The sequence below is a fragment of the Artemia franciscana genome, chromosome 17 (assembly GCF_032884065.1).
Source record: "Artemia franciscana chromosome 17, ASM3288406v1, whole genome shotgun sequence".
Classification (NCBI taxonomy): domain Eukaryota; kingdom Metazoa; phylum Arthropoda; class Branchiopoda; order Anostraca; family Artemiidae; genus Artemia; species Artemia franciscana.
Genome location: NC_088879.1, coordinates 27,464,638 through 27,477,075, shown reverse-complemented (window position 1 = coordinate 27,477,075; position 12,438 = coordinate 27,464,638). Strand labels below are relative to the sequence as shown.

Below are 12,438 nucleotides of genomic sequence, written 5' to 3'. Positions count from 1 at the left end.
CCCAGACATGAGAGAAAAGTCTATGAAGCAGACTGTTTTACCTAATAACGACAAGATTTCAGGCCAAGGTCATATGCATGTCTAGAATGCGCATAAGGTCAAACATCTGATATAGGAAATTATTTCAATACAGCCTATCATTTGTTGGTGGTTAAAAATTATTGGATTCGTCAGTGTCTAGATCAGACACACCGATTTAAAATATATTATGTTGGATTTTCACGTAAACTGAAATCATGTAGATTTTTCACGAACAGTATACTTTAAATCAAAGCATCACTGAACCATCATGAATTATCCAAGAGAAATTAAACGGCAAATCTATTGAATCTAAATCTTTTGACATGCTAGATTTTCAAGAGTTACTTGTTAACAAAGTGGGAATAGGACGTTGACAATCTCGAAATAAATAGTCTAAGACACTGAATACATTGTCTTCGGCCAGCGCGCACGCCGAGGGAAAGAGGCCCCTCTTTCCCCCAAATTTATATCTTCTCGATCTTATCATCAATGTCCTATATTTTTCGCATAATGTGCCTGTTTTTGCAATTTTTTAAGACTAACCCCCCCCCCCATTTTCAACCTATATAACCTAAATACGTGCCTGGTCTTAAGTGATTGGGTGGGATTAGAGAATGAGCTTTTCTTTTCAAACTCGTTTTCACAAGGAGAAAACCATTAACATTAAAGCAGAAATATACATACATTTACAAATTTCCTGGTAAAGAAATAATAAGCACACTGAACAGGAAAAGAAATTCAGAGTTTCTTCTGATTAACTAAGCTAACTCAAGACAAGTACATCAAGGACCAAGATATTAAATTTTGAAATCGCATTGGCAAGTTCCGCAACCGTAAAATTAAATACTTAATTGAACTTTCTTGGACAAAAGATTATAATATATGGCTGCTATAAAATTTATGGCAATATTTGAGCATGGAAAACGGAGTATAGTTTATAAAAGATTACTATTAAATCTTACTTGACATCATAATCTTGTTTGAGCAATTACTTCACGGGAAATAGGCAATAATATAGAGGTATGCAATTATTTATAAAAAGAGAAATATATTTTCTACTCCAAAATTGTTTGAGACATCCACAAAAAAACATAAGAATTATGAACCTTTACAGAAGCTTGGCATGGGACACGGTTACCCTGTGCTATAATCAAAATAGATACCCAAGCGAAAATTCAAAATACATTCAACCAGTACAAACCAAATTATTATTTAATACTTAAATCGCGATTTTTTGTTTGCTAATAAGCAATGTATTGTAGCAACTGAAGAATTTTGAATCTTTATATTTTTTTTTCAAATGAAGGTACAGAGCGACATCGAAGCAGCGGCAGCACGCCGCCTCCAGGATGATGTTGGCGGTGCGCTGTCGGCACAATCATTATTGACCGCAAACCATTTTTGCCCGTCACCATCGAGAAGAACTGTCACCATTTACATCACAGCTGGGTTGGTAGGAAAATCTTTCCCCTTAGCTTTCATACGATCAAACATCCAGAAGGGATTGGGAAGGTATATCCCCTTCCAATCCAGATTGTTTTGATAACGAAGATCTGTGCTCTTAATTACAGGCCAACCAAATGTTTTTTTAGTCCAAGAAGCTGGTGGCAAATTGGCAAGCTCATCAGAGGTTCTGACTCCAGTCTCCAGCCCCGTCCCTACCTGCACTGCCATCCTTTCACCAAATGCTTTCAGTAAGCCCTGAGATTTTGCAGTCATTGGGAAATAGAATAAACACAACCTGAACGAGTAAAACCACATCCCAGCATCACTAAGAAAACCAAATGCTTCAAGAAAGGCCAAGATTGAAGCTACCTTTGCTGCAAGGAAGGCAAAGAAGAGGTGGAAAAGGAAATATTGAAGCAATAAGCAAGAAAAATAAAGAAGCAGGCTGTGAAGAGATTTGGTGAGAAGACAGCAATGTCGGTGAAAATAAAACTGAAAAGGTTCAGACAGTGACTGTTGATGGCAACTCAGACAGTTCTCTTGGATAAGAATGTAAAAAGGAATGTGAACATAGTTTAGATTTGGGTTGCAGTTGGCAACTTTATAAAAGCCATCTATGACGGGAAGAAGGTAGAACCTACTACAGAGAACAGTGTGACGACTATGAGTGGTGGGAGAGGCAATGTGTGAAAGAACAGTACTTGGACAGCGCGTGATCTTGGACAATTTTTTTTTTACTAAGATGTATCTTCCCTAAACAAGGACAGCAGGTTCCTAATTGGACCTGATGCAGATAGTTGGGAAGGGCTGACTAAAATCTTATAGCCAAGCCTATTTGAATATGATTACTTCTTTTCACAACACATGTCAGTTATTGAATCTGCCCATGATTCAGATACTAAAACTTTAAGATCCTTTGTCCAAGATTGGCCAGTAGCCTATTTTCAAAGATTAGAATGTATAAAACCAAGAAAGGAAAGGGTATAATAAATGAAAAATAAATCAAATAGACGAGAAAACGAAAACTTTGTCAGAATTACGATTAAGCCTTTACCATTAACTGTCTGTGCATTTAAAATAGTTACCATTGTATATGGGTGAAATATTCAAACTAATTAAAAACATATTACGAAAATTTAGACAGAGTAAGTAGAGAAAAATTAATTTTCCATGTGGCATATAACTATTGAGATGGTGATTAGGGAAACCGGCATTTGTAGTTTCCTTTCCATTCATTTCTGTCGATGTCTGAAATGGGTCGCGGTCCTGTAATTATAAACCTCCTAGTCTAATCCTAGTTATTACACCTCCAGTGGTTTTATGATAAATAAGAAAACAAATTAATTATCCTTGATGTTAAATTCAGAATTTAGCAGTTAGGAACTTGACAATTTTCAGAACCTCCCTTTTCATGTAACGCTGCTATGTCACGGAAACAAAACCTCAGTATTTATAAACACTAGCCTATGGCAAGAATTCAAAAAATATTGATTCTTTGCTATACCAAGCTGTCTTGAAATAGAGCATGGGCACCGGTAGAGGGGCAGGGGGCCAAAGCCCCTTGGAAATTTGGGACTCTAAAGTAATTACAAGGAAACCAAAGGAAAGAGAGCAAAATAAGGGAAAACCGTAGAAAAAATTTGTAATGCCTCATTGTTGACTGCCTGCCAATAAATTTTGACCCTTAATAAGGAAAATATAGGTTCTAACTTATGACTGAGTGACCCTTTTCCAGTTTTCCACGAACATTTTCTCCATTTGATTTAGTTGGAGGAACACAAAAAAAATTCTTCACAATAAGGAATGGTAAGTAAATAACTATCCTGTCTAGCCTAACTATTGGTAACGTTCTATCAAAGAATCTGTCTTTATGGTGATCCTGAATATTTATTTGTTTATTAGTAATTAGTGCAGTTATTAGTATACGAGAAAGTTCGTATAATTATAGAAATAAGGGGCAGTTTTGGTAAAAGTATGCCGTCAACTTTTGCTTGAATTGCAAGAGTACCCATGAGCTGAAATATGAAGCCACTATGACCAGAAATGTTTCTTCTGAGAGGTTCATTCGGCTCTTCTGAAAGTTCCAAGATATCCAGTTTCTAAGATTTTCGTTTTCCCCCTCTAACCCCCCAATGTCCCCGGATTCGATCCGAATTGACAATGGAGCCTCTGAGACATGACATCTTTCTATATATCAAGTTTCATTAAGATCCGATCACCCATTCGTGAGATAAACATACCTCATTTTTCACGACCCACCCCTCCAGCCCCCCAGATGGTCGAATCGGGGAAACGATTGTTATCAAATCAATTTGTGCAGGTCCCTGACACGCCTACCAATTTTCATCGTCCTAGCACGTTCAGAAGCACCGTACTGGCTAAAGCACTGGAAATCCCTCCAACTCCCCAAAAGAGAGCGGATCCAGTCCGGCTATGTCAATCACGATCTCTCCACTCTAAGCGTTTTCCAAGGTTTCCTGTTTCCCCCTTCAACTCCCCCACTGTCAACGGATCCGGTGGGGATTTAAAATGAGACCTCTGAGACACGAGGTCCTTCTAGATATCAAATTTCAATAAGATCCGATAACCCGTTCGTAAGTTAAAAATTCCACTCCCCCCTTCTAGATGGTCAAATCGGAAAGCGACTATTTCTAATTTAATCTGGTCCAATCCCTGATATGCCTGCCAACTGGCATCGTCCTAGCTTATCTGGAAGTGCCCAAACTAACAAAACCAGGACCGAGAGACAGACAGATAGAAATTGAGATCGCTATCTGTCACTTGGTAAATAACAAGTGTCATGAAAAAATAAGTTTTTTCAACTGAATGTAAGAAGCGACATTAAAACTTGAAACCAACCGAATTTTTTAAGTATATGAAAGCGGTTGCCCCCCTTCTCAACACCTCGCTCTACCGCTTTTCAGCACTTGAAAAAAGTTACTCATTATTCTAACTAAACGACCCTTGTGCTGTTGTGTTTCAAGAGTATTTTTTAAAAACTGGGACAAAATTTAAACTTGGGTGTTAAGAGCAAGGTGTTTACGAAGGGGCAACCCCCTTTATACGTAATAATTTCTGTTCGTTTTAAGTTTAAATGATGCTCCTTACTTTCAGTTGAACAAACTTTTTGTCATTTAATTTCTGATCTTTTTTAAATAACACCCGGACTCCTGGTTCCACCTTCACAGAAAACTCCCCCTTCCCAAAGAAATATCTTCAGGACAATTCAATCCTGGTAAAAATTTATCCCTGACAATTACCCTTAACATCTCAGCGCGTAAAATTAAATCGGTAAAGAGAAAGGAAGACATAAAAAGAAAATTCAAGCAATTCTGGCAAATTTACCCAGTGTAAAATTCTCCCTGAAAAATTCAACCCCTGGAAAAAACCCTTTCCAGGGAAAATTCCCCCGTAAAAAACCTTCCCAGCAAAGAATTCGTCCTCCAATCCAAACCCGAAAAATGTATACATACTTCCCAATAATAAATGAAGCAATGGGCAATATTTATAATTTAGAAACTTTTACCTAGGGGAGGTAGGGCGTCATTTTATCTCCAAAGACGCGGTTATTGGGCCTTTCAACTATGCTGAACAAAAAAAAAAAACAATCTCAAAACTTTGATCGGACGATTTTGGGAAAAAGTGGCGAAAGAGGGTGCCTAGTTTCCCTCCAATTTTTTGGTCACTTAAAAAAGGGCTCTAGAGCCTTTAATTTCCGTTTGAATGAGCCCTCTCCTGACGTTCTAGGCCCACTGGATCGATATTATCACGTCTGGGAAAAAAACGAAAAAAAAACGAGAGCTTAGAGCTCATATGGTACTTGTGACGAGGCCGAAAAAGCCAAGAGCTCATATGGCATGAGCTCTAGCAAAATTCTAAGAGTCAATGGATTGATTTAAAAGGAAGATCAGAGGTTTTGTTTAAAATAAGTAAAATAAATAAAATCTATTTAAAACAAGAGCTCTGAGACACGAGGTCTTTCTAAATATGAAAATTCATTAAAATTCGATGACCCACTCGTAAATTAAAAATACCTCATTTTCCAAATTTTTCCTCCCCCTTCAACCCCCCCCCCCATATGGTCGAATCGGGGAAAACGACTTTATCAAGTGCAGGTCCCTGACATGCCTACCAATTTTCATTTAATAAATTTAAAACATTAAAAAGCGAAGCTTTTCAAAGAAAAGTAAAGAGGAGAATTAACAAGAGCTAAGATCTCATATGGCATTTGTGACGAGGCAAGAAGAGCGAAGAGCTCCTATAGTATGAGCTCGAACAAAATTCTAAGAATCAATAGATTGATTTAAAAGGAAAGTCAGAGGCTTAATCCCGGTCAAGATTTAAAATAAGAGCTCTGAGTCACGATGTCCTTCTAAATATCAAAATTCATTAAGATTTCCGATCACCCACTGGTAAGTTATAAATAACTCATTTTTTCTAACTTTTCCTCTCCCTTGAGCTCCCCCCCAGATGGTCAAATCTGAGAAAACGACTTTATCAAGTCAATTTGTGCAGGTCTGTGACACGCCTACCAATTTTCATCGTCCTAGCACGTCCTGAAGCACCAAACTCGCCAAAGCACTGGACCCCTTAACTCCCCCAAAGAGAACGGATCCAGTCTGGTTATGTCAATCCCGTATCTACGACATTTGCGTATTCTACCCATCAAGTTCCATCCCGATCTCTCCACTCTAAGCGTTGTCCAAATCTTCCGGTTTCCCCCTCCATCTCCCTCCAATGTCACTGGATCTGGTCGGGATTTAGAATAAGAGCTTTGAAGCACAAGATCCTTCTGAATATCAAATTTCGTTAAGGTCGGATCACCTGTTCGCAAGTTACAAATACCTCATTTTTCTCTAATTTTTCCGAATTACCCCCACCCCAACTCCCCAGAGATCGGACCCAGTCCTGTTATGTCAGCCACGTATCTTGGACTTGTGCTTATTCTTCGCACCAAGTTTCATCCTGATCTCTCCACTCTAAGTCTTTTCCAAGTTTTCCGGTTCCCACGCCCCAAGTCCCCCCAATGACACTGGATCCAGTTGGGATTTAAGATAAGAGATCTGAGTTACAAAGTCCTTCGAAATAGGAAATTTCATTAAGATCCGTTCAGTTCTTCGTAAGTTAAAAATGCTTCATTTTTTTCTAATTTTTCAGACTTAGCCCTCCCCCCTCCCAACTCCCCCACAGATAGCGGATTCGTTCTGGTTATTCCAATCATGACAGGACTTGTGCTTATTTTTTCCACCAAGTTTCGTGCCGATCCCTCCACTCTAAGCGTTTTCCAAGATTTTAGGTTTCCCCCTCCAACTCCCCCCTATGTCACCAGATCCGGTCAGGATTAAAAAAAAACACTCTGAGACACGATATCCTTCGAAATACCGAATTTCATTAAGATCCGATCACCCATTCGTAAGTTAAAAATACCTCATTTTTTCTAATTTTTTCCAAATTAACCGTCCCCCCACTCTCTCCCCCCCAGATGTTCGAACCGAAAAAAAAACTATTTCTAATTTAATCTTGTCTGGTCCCTGATACGACTGCCAAATTTCATCTTCCTAGATTGTCTGGAAGTGCCTAAACTAGCAAAACCAGGACAGACAGACCGACCGACAGACCGACAGAATTTGCGATCGCTATATGTCACTTGATGAATACCAAGTGTCATAAAAAAACAAATTAACAAGCATCCATGATCTTTCTTCTTACAAAAATTATAAAACTCCACTTTTTTGCAGATATGAGCTCGAAACCTCTACGGTTGGATTCTCTGACACGCTGAATCCGACGGTGTGATTTTCATTAAAATTCCATAACTGCAAGAGGGCCCCCCCCTTCCAAAATCACACAAATTTTCTCAGGCTCGTAGCTTTTCATGGGTAAGATTAAACTTATAGAAACTTATATATTTGGAACCAGCATAACAAGCCAATTCTTATGATATATCTACTGATATCAAAAATCCGTTTGTTAGAGTTTCGATTATTATTGGGCTGGGTCACTCCTTACTTTCAGCTCGTTACTACAAACTGTTTGACCCATCAAAATCCAAACAGTGATCTTTAAATACTGATCTTTTTTCTGCGTTACCAAAAGTATTGTTTTCATAAAACCCAACAGTTTCATGAAACGTAATTAAACAAATAGATAAAAGGCTTTTTAACTAAAGTAAGCAGCAAGTTTAAAACTTAAAACAAACATATATTATTCTGTATTTAAGGGGGATTGCCCTCTTCTCAACATCTTGCTCATTGAATAATAGTTTTTTAATGCTTTGAAAAATCTTTTTTTCTTTTCAATTGCAATTTCTTTTTGCTTAATTTGGAAAAAGTCAAACTGCACAGAATAAGGAGCTAAGGAGGATACAGCCCCCTTCATATAAAGAATAATTTGTTCAACCAGGTTCCAAATCTGCTCCTTACTTTCAGTTGAAAAGCTCTTTTTTATTTAATTTCTGATTGCTTTCCAAATCATACCCAGGCCTAACCAAGATATAATTTGAGGTACCGGTCCCTCGAATCCCTGGTTAGTTGCTTTTAAAATATGTAAATCAATAATTATACATTGATTTGTACCGTCCTACGTTCAAATTTGTAAGTTCAATTTTGAATAAAATTTGAATATACTTAAAAAATTGGCGCTGAATAGTGATTTCAGTAAAAAGTCCTTGTTAATAGTACAATTGAACCCATCACAACCTCTAAAATAGGTTTTTTTTTTGTCGATAAATACATTACATACATTTGTTTAAATACGTTCAAGTACCTCATAGAAATAAAAAACAAAAATATTACCATTTAAAATTGCTGAAAACTAAGTTCCTAGCAGTATTTGCCATCCCAAAGAAATTTACTGGCGGGGTTGATGATGACCTGCCTTACCTTTTCCACCTATGTGCTGGTAGATTTGAGAATGTAACATATTAGCTGTATAGGGAAGTATTTTAATTAATTCTAACTCCCCCCGTACCTCTTTCAACATTTATCTGAAACCTCATGAAGAGTATGCAGCTGTCCATTAAAATGAAATTTTTTAGGAATCTACCCTACCTCCACCTAAACAATTACTCACCCCCTCTCATCAGTTGATACGCAATTACAGATCACCAAACGTAGCCTAATTTCATTACAAATAAAGCAAATCAACTTGGTTGAATCCAGTATTGCCACCCTGTGGCATTACTTCTTTTGGAACTGGGAAGCCTAAATTATAGTTATGTATACTTTTAAATCAATTGGCTTTTCAGAATTTTAAATTAATTGCAAATTTGCACTCTTCGGGGTAAAGTCATAGTTTGGAGCCCTAAAATGGCAGAAAACAAGACCCAATATATATGGTCAATAAAAAGAGCTTTAAATTTACGTTTAAATGAGCTCCCTCCCGATTATCTTGGACCACCGGTTTGATACAATCACCCCTGAAAAAAAAACAAATAAACATGCGTTGACGATGCTTCTTCTGAAAAAAAAAATAATTTCACATTTTTAAGATTGGAGCTTGAAACCTCTACGGTAGGGTTCTCTGCTAAGATTTGTCTAATAAAGGGATTTTCAATAAGATCGATTGCTTTTTTCGAGTTGTTTCCCCTTTTTTCAAAAATCAGGCAGAATTTTCTTATATTTAGAATCAGTATAAAAAGCCAATACTGCCGTGTAGCAATTGTCATGAGAATTCCATTTTTTGTTTTGGTGAATATTAGTCGAAGTCACTTTTACTTCCAGTTTTTTTTTTATCACAAATTATTTGATAAGATTCTCTTATGACGATTTTTTTAGAATCTGTTCATTTTATTTAGTTGAATAAAACAATAAAAATAAAGAGGGTCAATTTGACAGCTGGATAGTAAGTTTAGATTGCGTTTTTCTTTCACTATTTTTTTAAGGCGTAGAAAATTGCATAAAGACAAGTCTACATGTGTTATAATATACGGAAGCAATAAATCTTTCTGTAATTTTGGTTTAAGTCTGATTTTCCTTTAAGATTAAATGTATAATAATTAAATACATTACTGATTAAATAAATTGATGTCTTTGCCAGGAATCCTTGTCGGTTAAAATTTACTATATTTTGTTTCATTTCGAATGCAATTTAATTCCTCTTTTTATTTGAAAGGTTTTTTCCTAAAAGTAATAGAAAATAACCTTATTCCCACCGAAAAATATATCCTGAAATATATTTCCTATCACCCACTACCACTGCTATTTTGGTGTCTCCCTCCCCCCTGGAAAATTTCCTGCCGGTGCCCTTGAAATAGAGAGGTCCTAAAATCTAAAGTTCCTAACTAGAATTTATTCTAGTGTCTGTTCAAAAGACAATTGTCTATTCAGTGGATGCGCTACAAAAACTAATGCTGAATAAAAACTCAGCCTGGAAGTGCAAGGAATTCCTGCAAACCGTTTTTGTGTGCGTACTTGTTTAAGTTGTTTAATCTTTTGAGGATTTTGTCATTATTTTCAATTTCGATTTTTTTTTCAAGATCTCCACTAAGGTTGTTATGAGTAAATTAACCAAGTCTGCTACTTTGAGTTGCCCCATTAAAAACTTGAATGGTAACCTATTTACACAAATCAAAACACGTATTCACTTTGGAAGGAGCTGAACTAATACAATTTTCAAAACTCAATAACTGAAACTAAAATAGCTGAACAGCTGCAACTTGATGAAAAGCGAATGTCTAAGTCGCTCATAAGGACATGAAATGTAGAAAAACTTGTACATGCTTTGTACTGGTTATCGGAAGAGAAATAAAAAAGTTGTGAGGTTTTTTTTCTTGCTCTTCTGAAAATTTAAAATTATGGAGATATGTCCTTTTGATACCCGATTGACATTTTGCAGTTTATATGTTTTTTAATGAGCCAAAGGATCATTAAATAGACTGCTACTTCTACTTGACAAATATATCTGAAATAATTTCGAAGTCCGAACACTGTTACATATCCATCTTTAGGTTCAGCAATTCGACCAGTACTTCATGGGCAACGACTTCACATACCAACTTCACCTATTGCTTCAAAGTACTTATAAGTGTTAATGATGTTCAGAATGAAATAGAATGATTCAGATTCAAGGCAAAATGATATCCTAACTTCAATTTCTAACATAGGAAGATTTAAATGATTCGGTCATTAAAAAAAAGAAAAAGAAAGTTTATTGAATTCTAAGTTCAAAGAAAATTCTGAGAATATGAAGCTCTTACTATCCATTATCAATCATGACAAATTTTCTTAGCAGATATGTGAGGACTTGAATGTAATAGCTATCTTACTTGGGTTGCACCTTGGCTATATTAAATTTACTGCTTCTTGTGCAAGTGGAATAGCAAAGATAGAATCATTATATAAAAAAGAACTGGCCAAATCGGGAGTCACTCGACCCAGGACAAGAAAATGTTTTTCCCCAGCTACTTGTAAATTCTGAGAAAAATCTTACTCTCCATTGCATATAAAACTAGGTCAAATTAAAAATCTTGTGGAAGCAATGGATTGTGGAGGCAGGTGGCAGTGCATGACTGGATTATGAAAAATCAGTTCCAAAGAATCAGTGAAGCTGAATTAAAAGAGCTAATATTTGTTGACCCTCGAATAAGGGAACTAAGAAAGGATGCGCATTTTGAAACCAATTAAATATGCAAGGCTTGTTTATGGTTGTCCCTAAAAAAAATTGTCGCAAACTTTCTAGAAAACTTCAGGTCTATGGCTATAGAAAATTTGTTAGTAAGACTAATAAGGAACTATAAGATCATGGGGCTGAAAACCTAGGGAATGTGAGCAGCAAAAATTGGGAGCATTTCCATCAAGAAATCGCAGAAATGAAAAGGAATTACCTGTATAAATGGCGTCCAAATATGTTGGCAGACATTATGGGACACAAATCACTAATAATTAATCATTAGTGACATCCTGACATTTCGAGTGAATTTTGTCGAAAAAAAGGAATAAATTCTACAAACTCACCCTGGGCCTGGCTCCTCTGTCAAAAGCCTTCATTTCGTTTTGTTTTTCTAGGGGACTTCTGATACCATTTTGGCTGAAAAACTCTGCTTTATTCATCTGGTGTTTGATAATCAGTAAGCGCAGAGCCAGAAGATGTTTTCCTGAAACAATGCTGAATTATCCAATTGAAACAAAAATAACGACAGCATTAGCGGCCGCCGACTGAACTTATAGGAAACGTATCTAAACATAGAAAAAGTATTAGGAAAGCAATTTTGGATGTTTCCCAGTATGTGCTGTAGGAAGATAGCCATTTGAAGGAGCTTACTCATTTTTGGTGTAATATACTTGTTTAGAAGTCTTACAATGCAGATATTGCTGGTGAAAAGTATTAGCTTTAAACTTGCTACTACAATTTTTTGTTCCAGATCTATTTGCTAACCTTTCAAATAGAAACATGGAGAATATACAGGTTTGCAACAACCAAGCATACAGGAGAGGTTTAAGTTGCTTGGAACATATATTTTTAAAATAATTTTGGTGTAAGTTCTAACTTTGTGACAAAGTCAACTGCATTGATGTCATTTTGGCTGTTGGTTTTGTTCTTTTCTCCTTTTTTGCGTGTATGTATGTCAATAATATGCATCTTGTAACAAAACATTATTTCATCCTTCTCAGGTTGAACTTAAAAAAAACTTGGAAGTTGAATGATGGTTAGAGTAAGGAATTACATAAATTAAGACGTTGTAATCTTTGACATGTTATTTTGAATCTACAATCTTAAGAGCTTTCATTATTGTCATTATTACAAAATACAAAGTAAGCAAAATGTTTGTTACAAAATATTATCAAATAAATACAAAAATCAAAGCATTCCAACGGACAACATGACAGTCAGAAGCTGAAATAAGCTTTACACTGTATTCATCCTTATAAAATCTTAATTTTACAAATTAGTCTTGAATGTCTGGATATTACCAGCAGTTGCCCTTCCAGAGGCATTATTTTTACTAATTTATTTGTTAACTCTAGACTGATT

General features: G+C 36.1%; 1 protein-coding gene across 2 annotated transcripts in view; it reads right to left on the bottom strand.

The window, feature by feature from the left end:
* LOC136038089 (adenosylhomocysteinase-like 1) overlaps positions 1-12,438 on the bottom strand; it is a 129,040-nt gene that overhangs the window by 101,953 nt on the left and 14,649 nt on the right. For both annotated transcript variants that reach the window (XM_065721094.1, XM_065721089.1), the window contains exon 2: positions 11,421-11,560. In XM_065721094.1, coding sequence (XP_065577166.1) covers positions 11,421-11,516 — 96 coding nt within the window. In that variant the 5' untranslated portion in view covers positions 11,517-11,560. The remainder of the gene's footprint in view (positions 1-11,420; positions 11,561-12,438) is intronic.